The sequence below is a fragment of the Theobroma cacao genome, chromosome 8, assembly GCF_053813885.1.
Source record: "Theobroma cacao isolate CCN51 chromosome 8, ASM5381388v1, whole genome shotgun sequence".
Classification (NCBI taxonomy): Eukaryota; Viridiplantae; Streptophyta; class Magnoliopsida; order Malvales; family Malvaceae; genus Theobroma; species Theobroma cacao.
This window is the reverse complement of record NC_142646.1, coordinates 7,256,469-7,280,838: the sequence shown is the minus strand read 5'-3', so window position 1 is coordinate 7,280,838 and position 24,370 is coordinate 7,256,469. Positions and strand designations below refer to the sequence as shown.

Sequence of the window (24,370 nt, the reverse complement as noted above, 5' to 3'; positions counted from 1 at the left end):
CGTTTAATAGGTGTAGTTCTTTTTTTTGTTCTCGGTTTATGATTTGCGGTATTTTATGAGCTAACGGATTTTCCCATTTATCTTGTTCTATATGGCGGTCCTTCATCTCACAATGTTGGTGACGACAACGATGATGCTGATGATGGGCAGCATGATGAAGCTACTGTTCACATTAACGATGATGTTGTTGGCCGTGACGGAGATGATGCTATGGCAGGGGATGTGACCCTTCAATCAGATGATGCTGAAAGAGTCCATGTTCCTCAGGTTGATTCGGTTATCGATGCATCTGCGGGAGGGGAGGGGGACCTTCACTCGTTCGTGGCTGAAGGAGTCCATGATTTTTAGGCTGATTCGGTTATCGATGCATCTGCGGGATGGGAAGGGGATCTTTAGTCACTCGTGGTTGAAGGACAGCATCTTCTTGAGTCCTATGCAGTAGTCGAGGTAGCAGAAGGAGGGGATGGGAACCTTGCATCACTTCAGGCTGAAGGAGACCATCTTCCTCAAAGCACTCCTAAAGCCGACGGGACATGATTGTTGTCAGCAAAGTCTGATGTCCATCATCGTGCAGCACAAATTTCAAACCAAACTAAGCAAGCATGGGTCAAATTGGTGAACAAATACATGTCAAGCCCGTACATTGACCCCTCAGTGAGCCGTCGGAATATGAAGGACACACTAGTGCAAGCATACGAAGCTTTTAAGAAAGAAGAGTGTGCAAGGTAAGCTCATAAATAACATTACAAATATTGTTTTTTAATGAAACATTAATCCACAAGGCTTTTGAAATTCATTCTGTTACATATGCAGATGTGACGTCAAGATCTTAGGGGATCAAGGTGCTGAATTTTTCACAACATTAGAGGATCCCAAAGAAGAAATGAGTAGCGAACATATAGACGCATGTCTCAACGTACTCTGTAAGCGAATGATAAGGTCGAAGTCGAAACTGTACACTACCCGTGCATGCGTGGTTGACACGATATTCTTCGTAAGTTTATCTGAAAATTTTTCAATTCTGAAAATACTAAGGTTTTTATTACATTAAGTGTAAGGTAATGTATACATGCTTCACAAGACACCATACATCTGCTACACACCGCATTTCCAACTGAAGATGCCCGGTCCATGATGAAAATTTCGGATGAGTTGCGGGGATACGTGGAGGGTGAAAGGACGACATATGGAAAAAAATGGGAAGATGTCGATTTCATATTCACACTTTGCAATGTGGGCGGGCATTGGGTGGTAGCGAAGATTGACTTGGTGAGGTGGAGGATCAAGGTGGTGGACTCCGCAAGAACTTCGGATGTTAAGGATAACAGAGTGCGTGCAGCTCAGATGACACCCCTTACGACTATTATGCTAATTATCTACCACCAAGCCGGTTATTTCAACAAAACACGCTGAAAGACATGAGATTTAACACCGATACCATTGGATATCCATTTGCCAAAAGCTAAAGTGCATAGGCAGAACGATAGTGTCAGCTGTGGTATGTTCATGATAGGGTACATTAACGATATTTTGCAATAAAAAAAATCAGAGTTAAGCAGAATATGATTGCAAATATGGGTCGCCAATACGCTCTAGAAATTTTTTCCAACAATTGTGAGAGCGAAACTTGAACATATCGGCCCTTGTATATATATCATTTTTTTTTGTACATGCAATTAAGTTTATTAATTTTAATATTCGTACATTTTATACATTATTTTCCCATTACTTCTTCTTTATTAATTAAACATAAAATCAAGCTAAAAAGTGAAAAGCTAAAAATAGAGAGATAAACTTTATACTGAAAAAATCAAAAAAATCCAAAAGCTAAAATTTTATTAATTTTGTGTCGTGTCATCCACAAGACTGCAACAAGTCAGCGTGTCACGCCAGAAGTCTGCATGCACTAAACGTGTCACCACAATTGAGCCGTGTCATGTCACCCCACAAGACTGCAACAAGTCAGCGTGTCACGTCAAAAGTCTGCATTTACCTAGTGTGTCACCACAATTGGCCCGTGCAGTGTCACCCCACAAGACTGCAACAAGTCAACATGTCACGCCAGAAGTCTGCATCCACTCAGCATGTCACCACAATTGGCCTTTCTCGTGTCACCCCACAAGATTGCAACAAGTCAACGTGTCACCCCATAAGTCTGCATGCACTCAGCGTGTCACCACAAGCATCTGCTCCCACTCAGCGTGTCACCACAAGATGTCATTCACATCTACTAATTACAGCCTAATCCCAACCCCCACACCAGATGATAAAAACTGCCACGTGGCATTTCTTTTATTAGCTTAGCATAATTTAGATGAATTAATTTAATTACACGTGTTCTTTTTCTTTGTCTATATCTTCAAGGATAATTAATCTCTTTTGTTTGATTTTCTATATTTACATGTCATGGAACTCATATTATTAACAAATGGAATAATTTTAAATTAATCAATAAATTTTTTTTATATAATGAGTATTTTTTTACATTAAAAATATAAATCTATAACAAATAATATTAAAGTTTATCCAATTGTTCATTAACATGAAATTCTATTAAAATTACAAAAATCAAAATAAATTCAAACTAATTTTCTATATGAATAAAAGAGTTAATACAACAAGAACATTGTATATAAACAAACCAAAGTTGATAACAACACTATCTCCCAATTTCACAATTGAATATTATAAAATACCACAAATCCTATTGAATTTATAAATAAAAACTTTACTCTATTTTATTAATATATTTTTTAAATTAAAAATATAAATTCATGACATATAAATTATATAAATATAAATAAAAGTGCTTAGCTGATGAGATTCTCGAAACTCTACTTATATTCATTTTTAAATAGACATATATTTGGCAAGGTTCGAAAAAGAAAATTGAACTTCGAGAATTTTTAATGTTGAGTATGGATAAACATTTGAGAGCCAGAATCACTCAAATAACAATTAAAATATCAGGTTATATTATTTTTCTTATAACAGGTGTTACTTTTTTTAAACTTTCCTTAAATATCTAAAATAAAGTAATAATTACACTTGAGGTGGGTGAAGTGAATAACAAGCAAGAAGAAAAATAGAGGTAGAGAGTATTAGCGAAATTTAATTACTCATGAAATAGAAAGGAATTTGATTGTAAGAAAATAAAAGGTTAAATCAAATGAAATAGAAAGGAATTAAATCAAATCATTAATTGTTTAATACAAGTGGTAATAAAATGTGAGAAATGGGGTAATAGTATAGGGACTTCGCAAGTCTATTCAGTGTTCAAAACTACGGACAAAATGAAATGAATACTCAAATAATATATCTACAAAATTAATAAAAAAAATAAAAACTCATCTACAAGAGGAAACTAACAAACACTAAAAAATATGAATGAATGTAAGATACTACAAGAGGAAATTGTGAGAAAGGTATTGCACATGGGTTACACATTTAGTTAGGTGGACAAGCTATCTTCATCCACAACACACTCTACATTTTCAAACATTGTCCTTCATATTGGACAGTTGTTGCGTGTGTGATCGATTTGTCTGCAACTTGAACAAGCTTTGGGTTGGCGCAATCGTGGAGGCACCGATTAACTTAGAGATGGTGCTAAATTTGTAGATGGAACTGCAAATGGGGATGGGCAATTCTGTATGTTATGCCCACACCTCTTGCATTGCGAACATCTCCGTGCTCAATTGCCTTCACCAGCCGATGGAATCTTTCTCCTCCTAGGTCTTCCCGCTTGGCTTCACCAAAGTGGTGGCAAGATGACAATTTGCTTCACATGAGGGGGGATGTCCCACTCACTAGGATGCCCTGCCAGCAGAATGGATCCCGAATAATCCTCCACCAAAACGGTTGTCTTGTAGTAGTCAGCGTAGAATTCAATGGCTTCACGTTTGCATTTATTGAAAAATACAATAAACTTAATCTTCAAGCATAATGTAAATGTTATGTCAATTAGGGCTTAAATAAGAAATAAAGATATTCTGACCTTATTGCTGCAATGGCATGGCTGCATGGCAGTAAATCTGTATGGAACTCACAACATGAACACGTCTTCTTGGACAGGTTTACAAGTCCGTCCATCTTCCCGTCTTTAACTTCGAACTCCACTTGATTGATAGGCTTAACTACAAAGCGATGTGCATCATTGAACCGTTTGCTCAACTGCTTGGCAACCTAAGGGCTGAAGGGCGTGGTGACCTTGACGACCTCCTCGTACCGATCATGGAACCAACGTTGGAACATGTTTTTGATGAACTTGATCAAAACAGTTATTGGCATTTGTCTTGCATGCTTCAAGCATGAGTTAACACATTTAGCAATATTAGATGTCATCATTTGGTATCGCCTTGCCGGTGAACATGCACGTGCCCATCTCTCAGGCCCTATTCTCATAAGGTCATCGTGGGCTCCCGTATGAATCTGCTTGAGCTGGTTCATATGTCTGTTGAAATCGAAAACCTTATAGCAATCTCTAGCAAGGGTGAAAATCATACAAACGTCGTCGCGCTTGAACCTGTTTTTAAAGTTTTTTTCAAGTGGTAATCGTATAAACCGTGGTGCGCTTCTGGGTATTCATTTTGGATTGTTTTCTTAATGTCAAGATGCTGATCAGAAATGAACATATTGTTTTCAAGACAACCAACTGCATCACGTAGCTTGCTAAGAAACCACGTCCACGAGTTTTCGTCCTCAACATGGCCGATGCCAAATGCAACTAGATATACGCACTCGTTCGCATCTTTGCATACAGCGACAAACAGATCACCCTTGAACCTGCCTTTCAGATGTGTCGCATCAATTACAACCGTAGGACGCATTACATCCCTAAACCCTTGAATACAAGCTTCGTATGACCAGAAACAATATTTGAATCTTTCTGCCTCATTAGTAGCCACTGCAGTCACTGTGTCAAGATTTTCTTGTTCCAACATATAAAAATACGAGGGTAATAGTTGCAATGACTCCTTCGGGGGATTAAAAACAAGCCTCTTCGCATACTCCTTCCCTTGCCAAGCCTTACCATACAAGCATTCCAATCCCCACTAAACCCTCATCTCACAAATTATGTCCTTAGGTCTCAATGTTACTTCATTAGCCCGAAGCTTGGGTGACATAAGTTCACCAATTATCTTCGCACTCGTAGTTGAAAATTGCCCTTGCAAACCATCAACAGTACAGGTGTGTACTTTGTGGAAAGTCCGAACTTGCCAATATTCTCCTCTATTAGGTAACTTCGTTGCATGCACACTGAACTTGCATGCCTTGTCCTTGCAACCAACCTCATGACGACCTTTACGTGACCTTTTACTCTTATCTCAAACTTCTCTTTTATAACCAACATGTTCAAAGCTCATTTCAACTCGCCCTTCGATGAAAACATTTTTCCTTTGTATAAGCGATCATCAGCACATGTCGACTCCTCAGTGGTAATTGTTTGGAAGGAGAACCTTTCTGCACTTGCAATTAGCCACGTACGAGATATCCCTGCATTTTCCCTTTCTTGATAACTATCATCGAGCAATGTATCAAGGGAACGAATCCCGTTCTCACTAGCGATGGGGTTATTGTATATGGGGTCATCACACTGAACATCTTCTACATCAACACCTCCAACAGATTCTGTTTCTCCTTCAACATTATTGCAAATTGGAATGTCACTGTCATAAAGCCAATCATCATCTGAACTGTCATCATGCCATCGTTCAAGCCCATCATCTAAATTGTCATCAAATCTATCTTCATCGGCAACGAACAAATCCTCATTTTCCTCATCAAATGCAATATTATCCTCCAGTATCGCAGTGTCACCCTCTAATCTCACATTGTTATCCTCAAGTGTTGTATTCTCATTTGACAATGGCATTACACACTTTACAGTTTCACCCGATCGTTGCATTTGTTGGATAGAAACAAGTAATTGGCTTGATGCACATCTTGATCAGAATTGTGCAACCAACTGTTCTGTGAATGTTGTCTGTCTACCGGGCTCCACAAACTCTTGTGCATACCTCAATTACCATTTTTATGGGTTACGGACCGAATGCTGTGGTATATGTGAAGCATTGTAAATCTCATTTTCATTAAGCTTATTGCCATGTTGTTCAACTTCTTCATGTGACAACATTTGTTTGGCGTCCCTTAATGCTGACATACACAGCCGAAACATTCATCTGTTCTAGTAGAATTAACGCAACATCCTCATTGTCCTTGATAATTGGCTATGATAGCTCTCCGGGTGTACTGATTAATGCATGTAACTCAATCTTGTTAATTTTTGAGTTTACCGCAACAACATCTTCAACTAGCTTCATCAAGCTTGCAAACGACAAATCACTCCTAACCCCCTGCATTCGTGACTCACGACCCTTATAAATGCCATCCACCCACTGACCACCGTGTCTTATCACAAGTCGAACAATTGGAACCCCACTGAAACTTTAAAAAAAAAATTTATCAATCATTTTACATAATACATGCCGTGTTCAAAAATTTGTCAGTCATTACGTTACACGCCATGCATATAACATAAAATGTGGTAACACGCCATGCATATAACGTAAAATGTGGTAACACGCCATGCATATAACGTAAAATGTTGTAACACGCCATGCATATAAAGTAAAATGTGGTAACATGCCATGCATATAACATAAAATGTTGTAACACGCCATGCATATAACCAATGTCGTGAGACGCCAAAATAACGCTAACGCATATTATAGATGCATGACATGTAACAACTCTGGGCAATGTTTCTAATTTATGTTCTAATTTACACCAAATGTTTTAGAAATGTAAGTGTGTTGCAGCAATAAACCCAATAATAGGTACCTTGATGTCATCTTTACTATAGGGTCTGTTAATCTACGACAATATGGCCAGATGCCGAGAGATAGACCACAGCTTGATGACGATGGTGCTCAACAGAGAGTTGACAGAGCTCATACAGTTCAAAGATCTGAGAGAGCTGGCGACGATGGTGCTCAACAAAGAGTTGGCAGAGTTGAGACAATTCAAAGAGTTGAGAGAGAAAGATGACTGAGCCTAAATAATTGAGCATTTATTTTTGTTTTTTTCTATTTTCTCTTTGGCGGGAGAGAGATAGTTTAAATAGTTGAGCGTTTATTTGAAACGATATTTTTAAAGACATTTTGGTCTACTTATGCTTCTTTTTGGCTAGAAATAAATAATTTTATATAGGTGGTTATTTTTGAAATCACCTTATCACGAGATCCTTTTTTTACAATTTTCTCAAAATTTAACTTTGTACAGTTTTTAAAATTAACACGAATTTAAGTACAAAAGCATTATTCTCTTACTTAAAAGTTTTAATTTAATTAAAAAAATAATAATAAATATAAAATCAATTATTATAACGAAAAGAAAAGGCGTGAATCGGGCTTAAAACATGTACCATAAATGGATTCGAATTTTTGAACAAAAATTACCCGACCGGATCGGGTCTATTGTCTCCACTAAGTTTGAGAAAGAACGAAAGTAGATTATCCCAGTGGGAGCGAAAAAAGAGTTGCAGAAGAGATGAAGCTAACGTGGAACAAGAACAAGAACAAGAACAACAAGAAGCGGTCCCTGGAAGCTATAGCACACTACCCAAACCTTCCTTTTGAACAACAAAAACCAGATGCCCAGCTGCAGAGTGAAGAACCCGCAGCTTCTCAAAATCATGAGAAATCCTCTGCTGATTCTTTGGATTCTGACTCTAAACGACTTGCCCAATCTTTCCAAGCCCAAGGCAACATGCTTGCTGAGGTATATACTTTGTTTCCCCTTATTTTCTTTTTCTTTTATACTTCTCTCTGTCCCGTTTCCAATAAATTGGTGTTAGGTGTTGAAAAAGATATAATCTTCATCGGCTGCTCAGGAAATGGTTTATATGATCCATTTGATGTATATTGTGTGTTGCTGATGATGAATTTTACCATTTCATTAATTGATTATGGGATTTTTGCCCTGTTTTCATTTGTGGTATTCTAATTTCTGTTTCATTGTGACATGTTCTATTTTTCCCCCCTTAATTTTACTAAATTATAATGCAATGAGAGGGAATACCCCAAAAATGTTTTTAACCACTAAAAGGAATTATTACTAATTGCAAATCTAACAGGGAAAAAAGTAGAGCAAAAAGGGGAAAGAAAAACTGGTGGAGTTGAGCTTAAATATTTTTATATGGTTTATTACTACGCTTATAGTTTCCATTAGCAAGAAATGGTGGCACTTTTTTTTGTGTATTTATTATTCTATTTTGGCATACCTGATATGATGTATTCATTCTTATTTCTAATCTATTTTTGAAGGATGGGAAATACCGGGAAGCACTTGGGAAGTGGGAGGGTGCTCTAAATTTGATGCCTGAAAATGCAGTCTTGCATGAACAGAAGGCACAAATTCTACTTGAAATTGGGGATGCATGGAGTGCATTGAAGGCAGCGACTCGTAAGTTCCAGTTCCTATTAACTACTTCACTTATGTTTCTTGATGCAGTTTTCAGTTAGTTGTATTTCAATGCGTCTTTGATTTAAAGTTCCTTAGACAATATGAGAAGTTCCAGAATGCATGCACAATGTATTCACCATGTTTCTGCCTTTGAATATGTAATGCGCTACAGTTTTCTGCTTGTTTGTTTGTTTGTTGCAGTATGAATATATAAGTTTGAAATTTTTGTGTGCTTATCTGTGGATTCTACTTGGCAGGGGCAACTCAATTGGAACCATCATGGGCTGAGGTATGTCAGCCTTGTACCCTGAATATGATGTCAAATATAAAGCTTTATTGTTCACCTTCAGAAACTTCATATCCCCTTTATAACTATGTTCTATAAACATGATGCTTATAATTCTTAAAGGATTTGGAGCAATTGTAACTGGTAGTCTGGTATATACCTGCAAAATTGAGCTCATTTGCATGGTTTTACACTTGCTACTTTGTAGGCTATTATTAAAGTAATGATGCCCACAAAGCTGCACAAATTTAATTGGTAAGGAGGAAAAGAATTTGTAATATTGATCCGTAAAATTTGGTTGATTTTCCATGTGGCAGCTTCCTTAGGTTTCCCGTGTGTGCTACCTGTATGGTGGTGGCTAGCTAATGCTGACAATTTATATTTGAATGGTTTTTTCTGTTAATAACTTCATTACATCTAATTTTTAGTCAAAAATACACTTTTGTTATTTTAGTTTTGTTCGATGCTAAATGGCTCTTTTATTTCCTATGATATTGGATTGTTTTTCAGGCATGGATCACTCTTGGTAGAGCACAATTAAACTTTGGAGAGCCTGATAGTGCCATTGAGAGTTTTGATAGAGCATTAGCTATCAAGGTACATTATCAACACTTGTCATTTTTTAGTACTTTGTCTGGTCTCTTATTTTGAGTGAATGTGCTGTGTCCTAGATCATTGAGCTGCTGCTTATATTTTTTAAGTCTATTATCCTGGGCAAGAATGAATTTTGTAGGGCAAAGCCAGGTACTGAACTGTTTTGACAAGTTTTTATCTCCTTGGAAATGCCAATCAAAGTAGATTACCCAAATTGTTTAGCAAGATCTTGAGTTTTTGCCACATGAAGCCTCTGTGGAATCTGATACTCGATAATCATTTCCTAGTTTTAACTCTTACCATATTCTACACCCTAGTAATTACGAGGGAGGCTGCATTCTCATAAATCTGTTTTTGACTTTTACTTTATGCTATTATTTGTGTTCAGCTATTATGTTCTCGGGTTTATTAAAGTCTTAAGCTTTTGCAGCCTGATTCTGTGGAGGCACAAGATGACAGGAAAACTGCAGTGCATCTTATAAAGAGAAGAAAGCAGCTTCATTCATCAAGCTTGAGTACTGACAAAAACCGTTATATGGTAGGTGATAGGACTGAGGCCTCCTGATTGTACATGAGAGCAACTGTTACTTATGGAGGAATGACGTTTGGATTTTCAACCCTTGGTGGTTTCTAAATGGAAATTCAGTCAGTGTGTAAAGAATATACCACCACCATGGTCTGCTCAAGTTATCATGGGGCTTAGAGGGACAGAGCTTTATGACAGAAACACTTGAATTTGCTTGGAATTCAGATGCAAGGAAGAATATTGTTGACAGAATCTTAGACATTTTGGCTTGTGAAAGTTTATGCAAATGGAGGATGTTTCGCCTCTAGGAAACCTTTGTTAAATTTAAAATATGACACAATGTACAGCTAAATTCTCCCAAGAGCATGTATAATATTGGACATTATTAGAAGACCTCATTTTCTGTCAGCTTCAAAGCATCTTTAAGGACAAAAGAAAAGAATGAGAAGCTAATATATTAACTATTAAGTTGTGTGCATTTGAAGGCAATCCTGACTCTTGTATGAGTTTCTTTTGGCCTTAGGTACAATGATCATATTGTCCACTTTAGAGCTCATGTTGTTAAAACAATTCTATTATATAGCCTTGGCAATATCCCTGAGCATAAACTTGTTAACTTTCCCAGTTGATGTCTTAGGAAGCTCCTCCTTGAACACCACAGTTTTAGGTGCCATGTAATGTGGGAGCTTTGTCCTACAAAACTCTATTATCTCCTCCTCCGTAGGCGTTTCACTCAACTCATCCTTCAAACATACAAAAGCACAAGGCGTCTCACCCCAAAACTCATCCGGTCTCGCCACCACAGCTGCCTCGCTGATAGCCGGATTCGAGTACAAAACAGACTCAACTTCGGTACTGCTTATATTCTCTCCTCCGCTTATAATCACATCCTTGGATCTATCCTTCACCTCCAAATAACCATCAGGGTGAATAACACCGATGTCTCCAGTATAAAACCAGCCATCCTCTCGCATGCATGAAGATTCAGCTGTTGGGTCCTTCAGGTAACCAAGCATCATCGGCCCACCTTTGAAAACAATTTCTCCGAGCGATAAACCATCTTTTTTTACACTAACTCCTCTCTCAGGATCCACCACATCCATTTGCATTAACCCAATTGTTCTCACCCCTTGCCTGGCTCTTAACCTCGCTCTCTCTGACGCAGCCAATGTGTTCCATTGTGGTTTCCATGCACATGACATAACGAACCCAGCTGTCTCAGTTAACCCATAGCCATGACTCACTCTAAAACCCAATGACTCAGCCTGCAACAGCAATGGTGCTGGCACTGGAGCCCCTGATGCAAGGAATTGGACTGGTTTTTCCAAATGTTCATTAGTGGGAGAATTTGATACTACCATTTTAAGCACAACTGGCGCACCACACATATGGGTAACGTTGTGTCGTTTTATCAAGTTATAGATGATCGACGCATTGAAATTTCTAAGGCAAACGTTGGTCCCACCCATCGTGGCCATGCCCCACGTGTAACTCCATCCATTGGCATGAAACATGGGGAGGGTCCACAAGAAAACAGGATGATGTGGGACCGACCAATCAAGCAGAGAACTAAGTGTGTTGATGAATATTCCCGTGGCAATGGACAACTCCTTTCGGTGATGATGTGCTGCTGCCTGATGTGTAGTTCAATACCATTGGGTCCCACTCACTTTCTGGTCGGACCCACTAGAAACCAGGATCACCATTTACCACCATGTTCTCATACGTGTCAATAAAACCAAGGGTAGATGATGGAGAGGGTTCATCATCAGTGATGGGGACGAGTAATGGGACCTTCGCATTTGATGGGAACAAAGTTATGGCTTCAAGAACCAGAGAACTAAATTGATGGTCAACAAATACGAGCTTTGGTTCGCTGTGGCACAGCAGTACTGATACAGTGCGGGCATCAAGGCGAGTGTTGATGGTATTGAGGATGGCCCCACACATTGGGACCGCAATATGAAGCTCATACGTGGCAGGGATATTGGGGGCCACCACAGTAACCACGTGGCCTCTGGTGATAATGGACGACAATGATGAGGCCACCTGTAAGGATCGACGGTGAGTTTGCGACCACGTGTAAGTCGTTTGCTTATAGACAATGGAAGGGCAATCCGCGTAAGCAGTGGGAGCTCTTTCCAAGAAAGCTACGGTTGTGAGTGGGTTTGAATTTGCTGCTGCTCTTTGCCTTGGTTGCTCCATTAACTCGGAATTTGATCCTTTAGGCAATTTGGCTCTGTTAATAATCTTGCAAGGCAAATAGGGTGTGCTTATGTAGGTTTAATTCTGGCTAGAGAACCTGTCTTGACTCGTAATCCGAAGGTTACTATTGAATTAGAGTTAAGAGCTATAAGAAGGGCAGATGATATTTACTAAAGTAACATTCCATAATTAATATTGTAACAAAAAGAGTGCATCTACCAGGAAGTTAGAAAATGGGCTATCAGTTAGAATGTGGCAGTCCAGTCCGCAGGGTATCCCAGCTAGAGCTAGCTCAAGCCCCGAGGCAAGTTTGTACAATCTTTAAAAGATATAGGCGCCCACTATGACCCACGTTGAAATGGCTAACATCATTTTTTTAGAAAGGAAGATTCGAACAGTACATTTTAGATAAAAAGATAATGCATCAATTAATGAATTAAAATACTCATATGCAACATCATTTTTCTCTTTGATATTAGTCATAATCTTCCAACTAAAACATTATATCAATCTTATTATGATTTATGCTATACAGGTTGAGGATTGAGACATTTTACAGAACAAACGATTTTTATTCGTCATTTACACGAGCACAACTAAAATTTGAAATTATCATTTATTGCTGTGTTTATTATTAAAATTAAAGTTATAAAAACAGTTTTTTGTTTTATTTTTTGTAAAAACAAATTATCATCCAAATTGCAAAAAAGAAGAAGAGTTTTAGGAAGAAAGGAAGGAAATCAGTAAAATGACAGAGGGGATTCAATTGCAAACGGGGTCCCTATCTGATGGGGATTTTGTCAACAGAAAGGGTGTGATCAGAATGGAAGCAGAAGCGACTTGGACCGTAAGGAAAAAACTAGGATTAACAAATGTGGGGGAAGAAAAAAGAATTCTTCAAGCATAAGCAAATTAAGTTGGATGCCAAGCTCAAACTGTAGCGGCAGTTCTAGATTTGGTATGACTTTTTGTAATGTTATGGTCAATTGGGTGTTGTCATGTTAATTGGGATGATTGTTGTGGAAATTGCCCAAGAATCAACAAAGATAAAATCCAGAGAAAATAAGCAAATAGAAAAACACAAGAATTTACGTGGTTCGGCCTCTTGCCTACGTCCACGGAGTGAAACTGTTCTTCTATTATTGAGAATTTAAAGTACAATAAATTGACCTTTATGGTTCCCCAAAACAACCCAAGATCCCTTGCACACTCTTCCTCAATAACTTCCCAAGAACATTCACTCAAACCACTCTAACTCCACCTAGAGCAAAAGATAGAGTTACAAGATGTTCTCTCTCTAGAGCTCTCAAAGCACTACTTGCAATTCTAAAGCATAGAAATTCACTTTTATAGTATAAAAGTCCAAAGTAGAATGTGATTAGGATTCGATGTGGAATAAGAAGTTTAAAATCATACAACTACTTAATATTGTATACAAACAAAAATCCTAATCAAATAAGATTTAGAATTCTAGTCAACCTAAAACTCAACAAATCTCCACCTTTGACTTGAATTCAAACTCCTTAAACCTCTTCCACTAGTCGCACCTAATTGCAACTTCCTAACTCCACCTACTTTCCAACACCTTGAACAACTCTCCAAGCACAAGACTTTCTAAATCATTGGCCTTTATAATTACCACGACTACACATACCGAATCAAGCATGGTCCAACACTTGATTCCACAAAACGGCCAATGCACCTGTGTAGCCGTCAAGTCAATGGCACTAATTGACTTCGGAAAGGGACCTCGACGACCCTTCCAATTCACTACTGGCAAGATTTTTCGTCCTTTCACCATCGTCTACACCATGGGAACCTTTCATCACCTCCTCGGCAAATGAAATCTCACTTTGGTAGCTACCATCCCCTGTGCACTGTTCCCATCCTTTCGAGGCCTCACATTCTAGACGATACAAGCCATTATGCAAATTCCCCCTCATCAGGACCATGTCGCCTTGTGTGACTTTTACTACTCCATCACAAGCAGAATATCCAAACCCTTTGGAGTCTAACAGGCTCAATGATATTAGATTCTTACGCATCTTTGGGACATAGGCCACACCATCCAAAGAGCGCACAACCCCATCAAATATTTTGATTTTCACCACTCCAATACCCATGACCTTCACTATTGACTTATTACCCAAAGTCAAATTTTCAGCCACTCCTTCTTGAAGTAAATCAAAACAATCCTTTTGATAACATATGTGAGTAGCAGAAGCAGAATCTAAATACCAATCAGAATTTGCATCCATATTTTCTGAAATTGTAAGGACATCACAATCATCACCTTCAGTAACGAAAGCACACTCACCTTTGTTCTCGTTACTTTCATCCCCTTTTGTAGGACAATCCCTTTTAATATGCCCATACCCTTTGCATTTAAAGCATTGAACATTGTTGGATCTAGACTTGCCACCCTTAGATCCCTTACCAGTTGACTTCCTCCTATTAGCCTCAATTACTAATGCCAAGCCATTTGGATCTCTATCCCCTTCTTTACTTTTCTTTCGGGCTTCACGAGACATTAACGTTGCTTGTGCTTGTTCTAACGTTATTGTATCCATCCCACATATAAGAGATTCCACAAATACCTCATAGGAGTCTGGAAGCGAAGCCAAGAACAATAGTGCCTTTTCCTCTTCCTCCACCTTGACATCAATCTTCTTCAACTGATCAATGATTCCATCGAATTCATTCATATGCTTCATGAGGTCTCCATTCTCCTCCATCTTTAAGCGATACAACTTTCGCCTAAGCTGCAACTTGTTAGAAAGACTTTTCGCCAAGTAAATTTTCTCTAACTTTGCCCATAATCTTAGAGCAGAATCCTCATCAATAACATGATTAAACACATTATCTCCAATGCAAAGTCGAATAGTGCTCACACACCTTTGCTCTAACTCTGCCCATTCAACATCCTTCATGTCATCTGGTTGCCCTTCCTCCTTTCCTAGCAAGGGGCGCATTAAATCTTGCTGCACAAGGAGATCTTTCATCCTTCTCTGCCACTGCGTGAAACTAGTCTTCCCATCAAACTTCTCAATTGAAAAATTCGTAGAACTAGTAACTTTCGACATCCTTGTTGAATCTTGAATTTACCGAACCCGAAGCTTTGATACCAGTTTGTTGTGGAAATTGCCCAAGAATCAACAAAGATAAAATCCAGAGAAAATAAGCAAATAGAAAAACACAAGAATTTACGTGGTTCGGCCTCTTGCCTACGTCCACGGAGTGAAACTGTTCTTCTATTATTGAGAATTTAAAGTACAATAAATTGACCTTTATGGTTCCCCAAAACAACCCAAGATCCCTTGCACACTCTTCCTCAATAACCTCCCAAGAACATTCACTCAAACCACTCTAACTCCACCTAGAGCAAAAGATAGAGTTACAAGATGTTCTCTCTCTAGAGCTCTCAAAGCACTACTTGCAATTCTAAAGCCTAGAAATTCACTTTTATAGTATAAAAGTCCAAAGTAGAATGTGATTAGGATTCGATGTGGAATAAGAAGTTTAAAATCATACAACTACTTAATGTTGTATACAAACAAAAATCCTAATCAAATAAGATTTAGAATTCTAGTCAACCTAAAACTCAACAATGATCATTTCTCTTGGTGGATGTTTCTTTCTGTTTAATCATTGTCTTGAATATTTGAACGTCGGAGAGGGTAAGCTAAATTCAAGATAATGAAAAAAAGCTTAATGCAGCAAATGTGAACAGCACCACTGTAGAAAGATAAAAATTGTTATCCAATTATAAGATGTCATGTGTTCGAAAGTCATGTATTCGAAATTAATAAATTAAAAAAATATTAAAAACAAATAATGTGTCATCATGTGGATTTGAACACATAATTTAAAGTAGTCATATAGTTAATTTATTAACAAATTATCCCAAAGACACATAATTGGATCAATTAAACTTTTGGTATGTGTCATGTATTTATCTCTTAAAATAATTTAGAGATAATATATTAATTGGACCAATAAAAATTCACCTATTAATCATCCAAATTATCTCTAAATAAATCAAGATAATTTACAGATAATATTTAAATTTGATCAATTAAAATTTACTTATTGATCATCCAATTTATTTTTAAATAAATTAAAATAATTTAGAGATAAAATCCAAATTTAGTTATTCAATTTGTCTTTAAATAAATTAAGATAATTTATAAATAATACCCAAATTCAAGCAATCAAAGATAAATCAGTAAATGGCATTGTCAGTGGCGAAAGATTTTCTCTCTATGAATTCTTCGCTGGTTATTCTTGAAGATAGATCTCGGAAAAAAGTTGATTTTGAAAGCATGCTACAGAGGAAGATCAGATGGTGGTACACCATAAGGTCCATAACCCTTCTTTCAAAAAAGCTTTGATGTCTACGGATGGAGAAGATCTCTTTTTTGACACGAGTATGGGCTCAGATAATGAAGTAGAGGATGAAAAAGACAATGGCTCGGACAGTGATAACGTGTTTTCAAAGACTGAAGGGCTTTCAGTGGATGATTTTCAATTTGATACGATTGACGGTGTGTCGTCAATTAAGATTTCTGATCGAAAACAGGCAGAGTTGGCCAGAAGATGGCATAAAATCGATTGTAATGCGCCTTTTAGGGCGCCTTATTTTTAATAAATTTCTCTCTGATAAAATTGCAACTCTATTGTTCCTTAAAGGTAAATTCACTGTTGTTGATCTTGATGAGGAGAATTATTTAGTCAAATTCACAGTGGAAGAGGATTACTTAAAGCCTCACTTGATGGCCCATGGATGATTCAAGGTCATAACTTGATGGTGAGACCTTGGTATCCCCCTGAGTTTCAGGATTTATTTGTTGCTGCTGCTTGGGTTAAGTTTCAGGGAATGCCTTTCCATCTTTATCATGAATCGGTGTTGAAACAGATTGCCTCCTTGTTGGGTAAACTGTTGAAAATTGATTACAATATGAGCTCGGAAAAACGGGGAAAATTTTCCCGTATTGCAATCGAACTAGACCTATCGAAACCATTGTTGCCTAGGTTTCTTCTTAATGGAAGAATGTAGAAAGTTGAATATGAGGGCCTTCCTAGGGTTTGCTTTAATTTCAGAGTCTATAGTCATGTTAAAGAAACCCGTCCCAAACAAACTTTTGAGCTTACTGATGTTATTTGGGATGATGAGAACATGGAAAAAACTCAATCGCAATCCTTCCCTTTTGGACCGTGGATGTTGGTTACTTGTCGAAAACCACGAGGTGGAGATTTTAAACAAAGGTTTCCACGCAACATGAATGTTGGCAAATATGTTCAACAGTGATCTAGATTCTCTATCTTAAGAGAGGAGGGAGAGTCCGGTTCTGGACCGACTGATCACATCAGGGGGAAGGACGACGTGTTGAATTAGAAGGATGCCATGATTGTGGAGAAATCTGTTGAAGCTAAGAAGGATTATTCCTTAGGTAAAACTAGAAGATCCCGCTAAGCTGCAACTGATACTGACACGAATAATTTGATTAACCTATCTAAGGGTCCATGGCTAACGTTGACTAAAAGCTCTAGCCAAAAAGTTATTGAGAGGGATAAAACTAGTGGAAAGGAGAGTGATATCCAAAAAATAGTAGAGATGGGACCTAGTGTTCCTGTGTTGGGAGCACCTTCTCTCTCTGAGGTGAAGAGCAATGAATCTGCACCCATGATCCAGCCTGAACAACATTGCGAGGAGTAAGGTGTTATTCCTCAAGTTACAACTCTTGATTCAACAATACATTTGACTGTTTGGATCATTACTAACCTTAAATCGAAAGAAAATCACCTAAAAGCATCATTGCAGAATCATAATTTGAGTCTCGTAGTTGAACATGAAGAGGGTTTTATTATGCATGAGAGAGAAGATAGACGACTTGTTGCAAAAAGCATTGTACGAGTAAATAGAACATTGCTTAAAAAGAAGGCTAAAGTGAAAAATACTAAGTCTTTTGAGCAACAGACTTCGCTCTCTACAACGTTGATAGAAGATAGCGCTCATTCGAGGGAAGTCTCAAATGGTTCGGGTTCGGTAATGGAATTTACTGTTACATGCACTAGGGAAGTAGAGACCACGATCATGGTGGATGACTCAAATAATGACTTAAGAGTTATTTCTAGTTCTTCTTTTCGAGTTTATTTACTGGATTTTCAAATGCTTATTTAGAATTGTTATGGAACCGAAAATACTGGTTTTGTCAAAATATTTCATGACTTGGTGAAACAATTTATACTGTATTTACTAGCTCTGGTGGACCCACGCATCAGTGGTGAATTAGCGAACATAATTGTTAGAAAGTTGGGTTTTGATAAATCACATTGAATTGAAGCTAAAGGGTTTTAACAAGGCATCTAGGTTCTATGGAAAGAAGATTTATGTATTTCGATTAATAGAAATCATGCTCAGTACTTGCATTTATCCATGGAATATCCGATTGGCTTTCACTAATGGCTATCAATTATTTATGGACATCCTTCATCGATGATTAGACGAATTCTATAAGATGAATTGTCCCTCTTTGCAAATTCTGTAAATAGTTCATGGTTAATGACGGATAATTTTAATGTTTTTCTTTTTTCGCATAAAAAATCTGGAGGTTCTGCTCATGGAAGTCGTCCATGTCAACGATTTCAACAATTTATGAACAGCTATGATCTCTTGGATTTGGGATTTCAAGGCCCTAGGTTTACTTGGAAGCGTGGTTTAGTTTTTGAGAGATTGGATAGGGCAGTCGATAACTAAGTCATTCACGGTAACTTATAAGCTAAAATTGGATGCACACAAGTCTTTAGATCATGTAGTTATTTAAGTTCATGGAAGACATAATTAACATTCAAAAGCACATTAAAAGGCTTTTTCAGTTATGTCAACACAATATATATCATGATCAAGCTTGACAATTTAAATTCACATTCAGAAGCATAACTCAAGTCAAGGTATAGACTTCAATTCTTAAGGTCAACAAAATGAGATGTCATGCAAGCATGTGATTTGACCAAAAAGATAGATGAACTAAGAATATTTTTCATGAAGTTCATGGAGTTCATCATAATCTATTTCATATGCATAATTGATGAGTCAATTTTGAAATAATCATTTAGACACAAACATGAGACATTTTCAAGAATTGTTCATAGACTAAGCATTTGAACATCTCAACTTGTAAGAAAAGATGTTTCAATGCAAGCACATGAATATTCCAATGGATCAATAAGTTTAAGTATTTTCATCATGTAATAAACTTGTTCAACCTAAAGGTCAATGTAAACTTGAATGATGGCAAATAAAAGTATTATATAGTTCTCATTTTCCTTTGAAGAAATCAATTCAAGTAGTCAAATATTGTCATGCTTAGGTTTAACCATTTTGAACTTTTCAATTTAGCTCTAAATTTCAAAGCACGTCTAAGCACTATCATTAAATATAATATTATCATTAAGCACTTTTGTCACGCATATTCTCAATTTCACAAGGATAAGCACTTAATTTAAAATATATGAATATTGAGAATTAATATTGCACATGTTTTACCTCAATAATCTTCTTGAGCCACAAATGATAAAATTTACACCTTTCTTGTGCTTTTGACTTTAAGCATGTAAGCTACTCTTGTCGGTCTCAAAGAGCGTGCTAAAGGGGACGTGAATAGCACTTTTGGAATGACATGAAAATTCTTTCCAAGTAAAAAGCTGATAAGAGAATTTGAAAATGGAAGTTTAAATCTTGTTAGAAGAATGATTTTAAGTGTTAAGAGTAAGAAAAAAATAAAAAAAATGTAGACAGAACATAGTGATTTATAGTAGTTCAATCCCCTTAACCTACATCCACGACCTTGATCTCTCAATCAAGGATTTTCAAACCAATTCACTAAAATCAATGGAATTTCCAAGCTTCCACCAAACTTTTACAATGGCTTTTCATAGGCTCAACCACAACATTTAACAATGTTTTTTCACGTAATTAATCAAAACCTAAAACTAACTTTTCTAAGGCTAAGTTAAAACCTACAACAACAATCAAGCTGACCCAAGCTTGATCTACCCTTTAGAGTGTCTCTTACACTCTAAGTAAACAAGAAATAGAGAAAAGATGAAGTACAATTGATCACCTAACTGATCTAAGATGTACAAAGTTAAGCTCAACACTTTACAAAAGATGAGAGCGAAATACAAGTGCAAAGAGAAGGTTTTTGGTCTTTTAAGCTCAAAATCACTTTAGATGGCTTCTCTATGTTTTTCGACTATTGGAGAGACTTTAAATACTTGAAAAATCACTTTTGACTGTTGGAGATAGAAAGTACCCATTTTTGGCAATTATTTTGTCTTTTTGTGCTTAAATTCAAATGTGCAAACAGTGCTTCATTAATTGGTTAAAAACAAGCTTTAACCGATTAAGTCTTCTCTAACTTACCCATTGCTTCTTTGTGTTAACCAATTAACGATAGCTTTAACTGATTAATAACTTTCTGTTTTCAAGCACCTTCAGGTACTGTTTTTGGCCAACCTCTTTTCAACAGATTAATACTCCTTTTCACTAATTGAAGCTTCTCTCATTCATCCTTAATTAATTAAAATGGGCTCTAACCAATTAAGAATTTTTCAACTTTAAATCTTTTTGGTTTGGTGCCTTAGACGGTCATCAATATTTTGAATTTGAATTTTGACGCTTCTTGACACTTTAATTTTGACTTTTAACCAGTTAACTCTTTTCTTTTAACCGATCAAAAGGATTCTGTTTTGCATCCAGCACCTGCTTAACTGATTAAACCTTATGTTAACCAGAGTACCCAGAATTGCTTTAATTGATAAAGGATTTGTGTTAATCAGTTAAGACTAATCTATCTTCATTAAAGCTCTTTCTTCTTTGCTTATTTAACCAAGTAACCCATATTGCAACTGAACAAGCATCTAGACTTGTTTTCAAATATCTAATATATTAATGAATTTAAGCTTTCTCCTTCACACTTGAATAATATAATTAGACACCAATGAATGAAATATTTTGTTATCATAAAAAACACATGGAGTCAACATTCTTTCTCTTTTATTTTAATTTGATGATGACAAAGAACTCCTAGATTAAGAGTGCAATATCTATGTTCAATATGAATGCTTCAAATCTTTATGCATAATGAGTTGCTCCCCTTTAGTTAATGCGTCTAGTTTTCTTTAAAGATTTGTAATAAATTATTTAAAATATCCACAATAGCTAAACACGATATACAATATCCACAATAGCTAAGTAAGATATATTGAATATCCATAATAACTACCACATAATATTCAATAAAACCATAACTAAGCATCACGCACATAAATTAAACATGAAGACCTTTTAAACTCTATTTAACTTAGTCTTCCTTCTCACTTTTTTTTTTGTCATCATTAAAAAAGATATTCAAAACTCCCCCTTAATAAATGCATCTAGATTTTTCTTTAATCTTTAAATCAGACTTTAATGAATGGGAATTATAAGCACTTATACACCTAAGTCATATAAGCTTATAGATATAGTTCAATAACTTCAAGAGTCAAGCTTGTAACTATGTAAGAATAATGTATGGGAGCTAAATCATTTCAAGAACTTGTCAAGGATTACTCAAATAATGTTCAAGTAAATTTAATCATTTTGTCATAATCAAAACTATAACAATTTTAAAGCTAACACTTCATACAATAAAGAAACTCAAACTTTTGTTTTTGGTACCCAAATTTTCTTGGGCCTTTAGAGTTAGTAACCTTGGTTCCCTTTTGAACCTTATCAATCTTTATCACCTTATGATGTGGAGGATTAGTTCCTTTTGGAACCCATACATATTTTACGACTTTGTCTCTTTGTGATACAACTCTTAAAGGGCAAGATAAAGTAGAATGTCCAATTTAAAGCAACAAATGCATCTTGAAAACCGAATTTATTTTTCATTTTCTTTGGCAAATAAATTCTTATGATGGGTTTCCTTTTGTGAGAAATTATAACCTTACCCTTCTTTGTTAAAGAAAGACCTTTGTAATACCAACATGTCACTCAATTTTTGTTGGCTATCTTGAAATCTAGAGAATATATCATGCAAGCTTTTATCTTTCTTTTTCATCTCATTCAATTCAAGTTGCATGCATTTCATATTAGTTTCCAATTCAATCCTAGTTTTAACTAGGTTCTCATTTTCAACCTTAATTTTTGCTATGATGCCTTTATATTTCAACATTTTCTCTTTAGACTCAAACATAAGACCAACATAAGCATCTTGCAATTCATCAAATGTGTAATCAATTTCATTATAAGTATAGGAATCAAGATTATGAGTAAAAGTATATACCTTATAACCATCAAGTGCCATAAGATGGCGATTTGCAAGCTCATCACCTTCTTCATCTTGAGAGTCGTCACTGTCACTCCAAGTTGCCATCATTAATTTCTTCTTGAAGTTTCTTGAAGTGCTTTTCTTGTTGGTGCATTCAAACTTGGTGTGTCTCATCTTCTTGCAATCAAAGCATATTATAGACACCCATTTTTATCCCATTCATATTTATATTTATTTCTACTTTTATCATTTTGTTATTTTTATTTTATTTTATTCATTAAACATCTTTTTTTATTTTATTATATTTTTGTTTTTATTTATTTTATATGTTTTATGGGATCGTATTGTGCTTGGATTGAAAATGGCATCGGCCATGAGCCTTTTGGGCTTTGATGAGGTCCAGGTTTTGCTTGGATACTTTCCAGTGTTCTATAAGGCTTAAGTTTTGAATCCATTACCAAGCCTTCCTACATGACCCAAAAACAAACTTAACAGATTAATTAAACTTAATATAGATCAAACAACATAATTAAACTAAACTAAACATGGATTAAAACAAGAAAATTCTTAAAAAAAATTGAAGAAGCATCAGGAGACTAACTAGCCATACCAATCGGCAAAAAAACTGTACCAAGGCAAAATGTCCTCTACTAAAGGTGATTTCTCTCACTTGGCAGAGGCCAGCAAAGCAATAAATTGTGACAGTAAAAGGTGCCCAAGAATGGCACCCTTTACTCCATATAAATAGAACAGTGCACAATTTTGAGAGGAAAGCTCTTAGAAAAGAAAACCTAAAACTATTTTAAGAAAAAATAAAAAAACCCTAGGTTCTTGTTTTTCAACTTTTTTTCTTTTTTTTTCCCTTTCCTTCTTTCAAAACAAATAAATCCAAAGAAAAATTTTCTCAAAAACCCTAGCCATAATAAAAAAATACAAAAAAAATATAGCAAGAAACCCTAGTTTTCTACAAGTCGCATATTACCACGATTAAAAAATAAGAAAAAGAAAAAATGGAACTTTGAAATTGAGAAACATAGAAGCAAACAAAATACAATGGGGATGATTTTTATTTGTAAACCTTTGGGTTTGGGAGTTTTTGGGTGATTTAAGGGTATTTTTTTTTAAAAAAAAAAGGGACAAATATAAGCTAGGGTTAGAGAGAAAGGAGAGCCGCTTGTCTAGAGGGGGAAAGTGAAAGGAGAAAATTGAAAAAAGAAAAAGAAAAAGAGGTTTAAATAGGTAGGGTTTGAAAAGGAAGGGCGTGAAATGGTGTTGTTTTGGCCTTGTGGGGAGGAGGGATCTAAACCTTGTGGGAATAGGCAGCTTAACCCATGTCTTGGTGAGCCCATCTCTGCGGCCAGAGCACGACTAGATGAGAAAAGAGCCCGTTCAGCCCATTTTCTTGCATCCTTCTGAGCCCAGGCAAGTATAATCTCATGGGCTTTCATTCAATTTGTCACGACCCGGAACCTCCCTCAGGCCCATGACAATCGCCGCGACGTCCCGATTGACACTCATTATCCGGAATGCCAACCGGAACCCCGCAAGGCTTACATATCAGTTTCTTTCCTTTCCTATGAGCAATCATTGTTAAATATCGAGTTTTTAGAGAATATTTACTATTTTAGATCAAAAACAATCAAAATAAAATTTTCGCCACACAGGGGTATTTTGGTCATTTTTTTCTCAAAAATTTCAAAACTGGCTAAAACGTAATATACAAGTACAAAATACATAATTCATATTCAAAATGAGTTTAAGAGTCAAAAATCTTCATTTAAAACGAAATTACGGTTATTTGAATATAATAAGAAAATAAAAGAAATATTAAGGGAAATATTCTATTTTCTTATAAAACAATATTTATAGAGTTATACGTGAATAATTTTTATAGTGTAAAAGCTAAATAAATTTATACATACTGAAATACAGTAAGCCAAAATATTTAATTTAATTTACAATAACAAGAAGGCCCCC

The 24,370-nt window shown here is 36.2% G+C and overlaps 1 protein-coding gene and 1 pseudogene across 1 annotated transcript; one reads left to right on the top strand and one right to left on the bottom strand.

Moving 5' to 3' along the window:
* The first annotated feature begins 7,440 nt into the window (after positions 1-7,440).
* On the top strand, positions 7,441-10,263 carry LOC18592434 (Tetratricopeptide repeat (TPR)-like superfamily protein). Its single transcript, XM_007019186.3, has 5 exons — positions 7,441-7,782; positions 8,328-8,466; positions 8,724-8,755; positions 9,263-9,349; positions 9,777-10,263. Exons 1-5 carry the CDS (start codon positions 7,552-7,554, stop codon positions 9,909-9,911), a joined length of 624 nt encoding a protein of 207 aa, XP_007019248.3. The 5' UTR covers positions 7,441-7,551; the 3' UTR covers positions 9,912-10,263.
* Positions 10,264-10,388: 125 nt separating this feature from the next.
* LOC18592433 (2-methylpropanoate--CoA ligase CCL4 pseudogene) lies at positions 10,389-12,077 on the bottom strand (annotated as a pseudogene).
* Between the last annotated feature and the right edge of the window lie 12,293 nt (positions 12,078-24,370).

What these genes read in the sequence shown, in the direction of transcription:
- LOC18592434 (XM_007019186.3), top strand. Translation starts at nt 7,552, where the DNA reads ATGAAGCTAACGTGGAACAAGAACAAGAACAAGAACAACAAGAAGCGG. An exon ending in AAGGCAACATGCTTGCTGAG is followed by an intron (nt 7,783 to 8,327) that starts GTATATACTTTG and finishes CTATTTTTGAAG; the next exon opens with GATGGGAAATACCGGGAAGC. An exon ending in TGCATTGAAGGCAGCGACTC is followed by an intron (nt 8,467 to 8,723) that starts GTAAGTTCCAGT and finishes TCTACTTGGCAG; the next exon opens with GGGCAACTCAATTGGAACCA.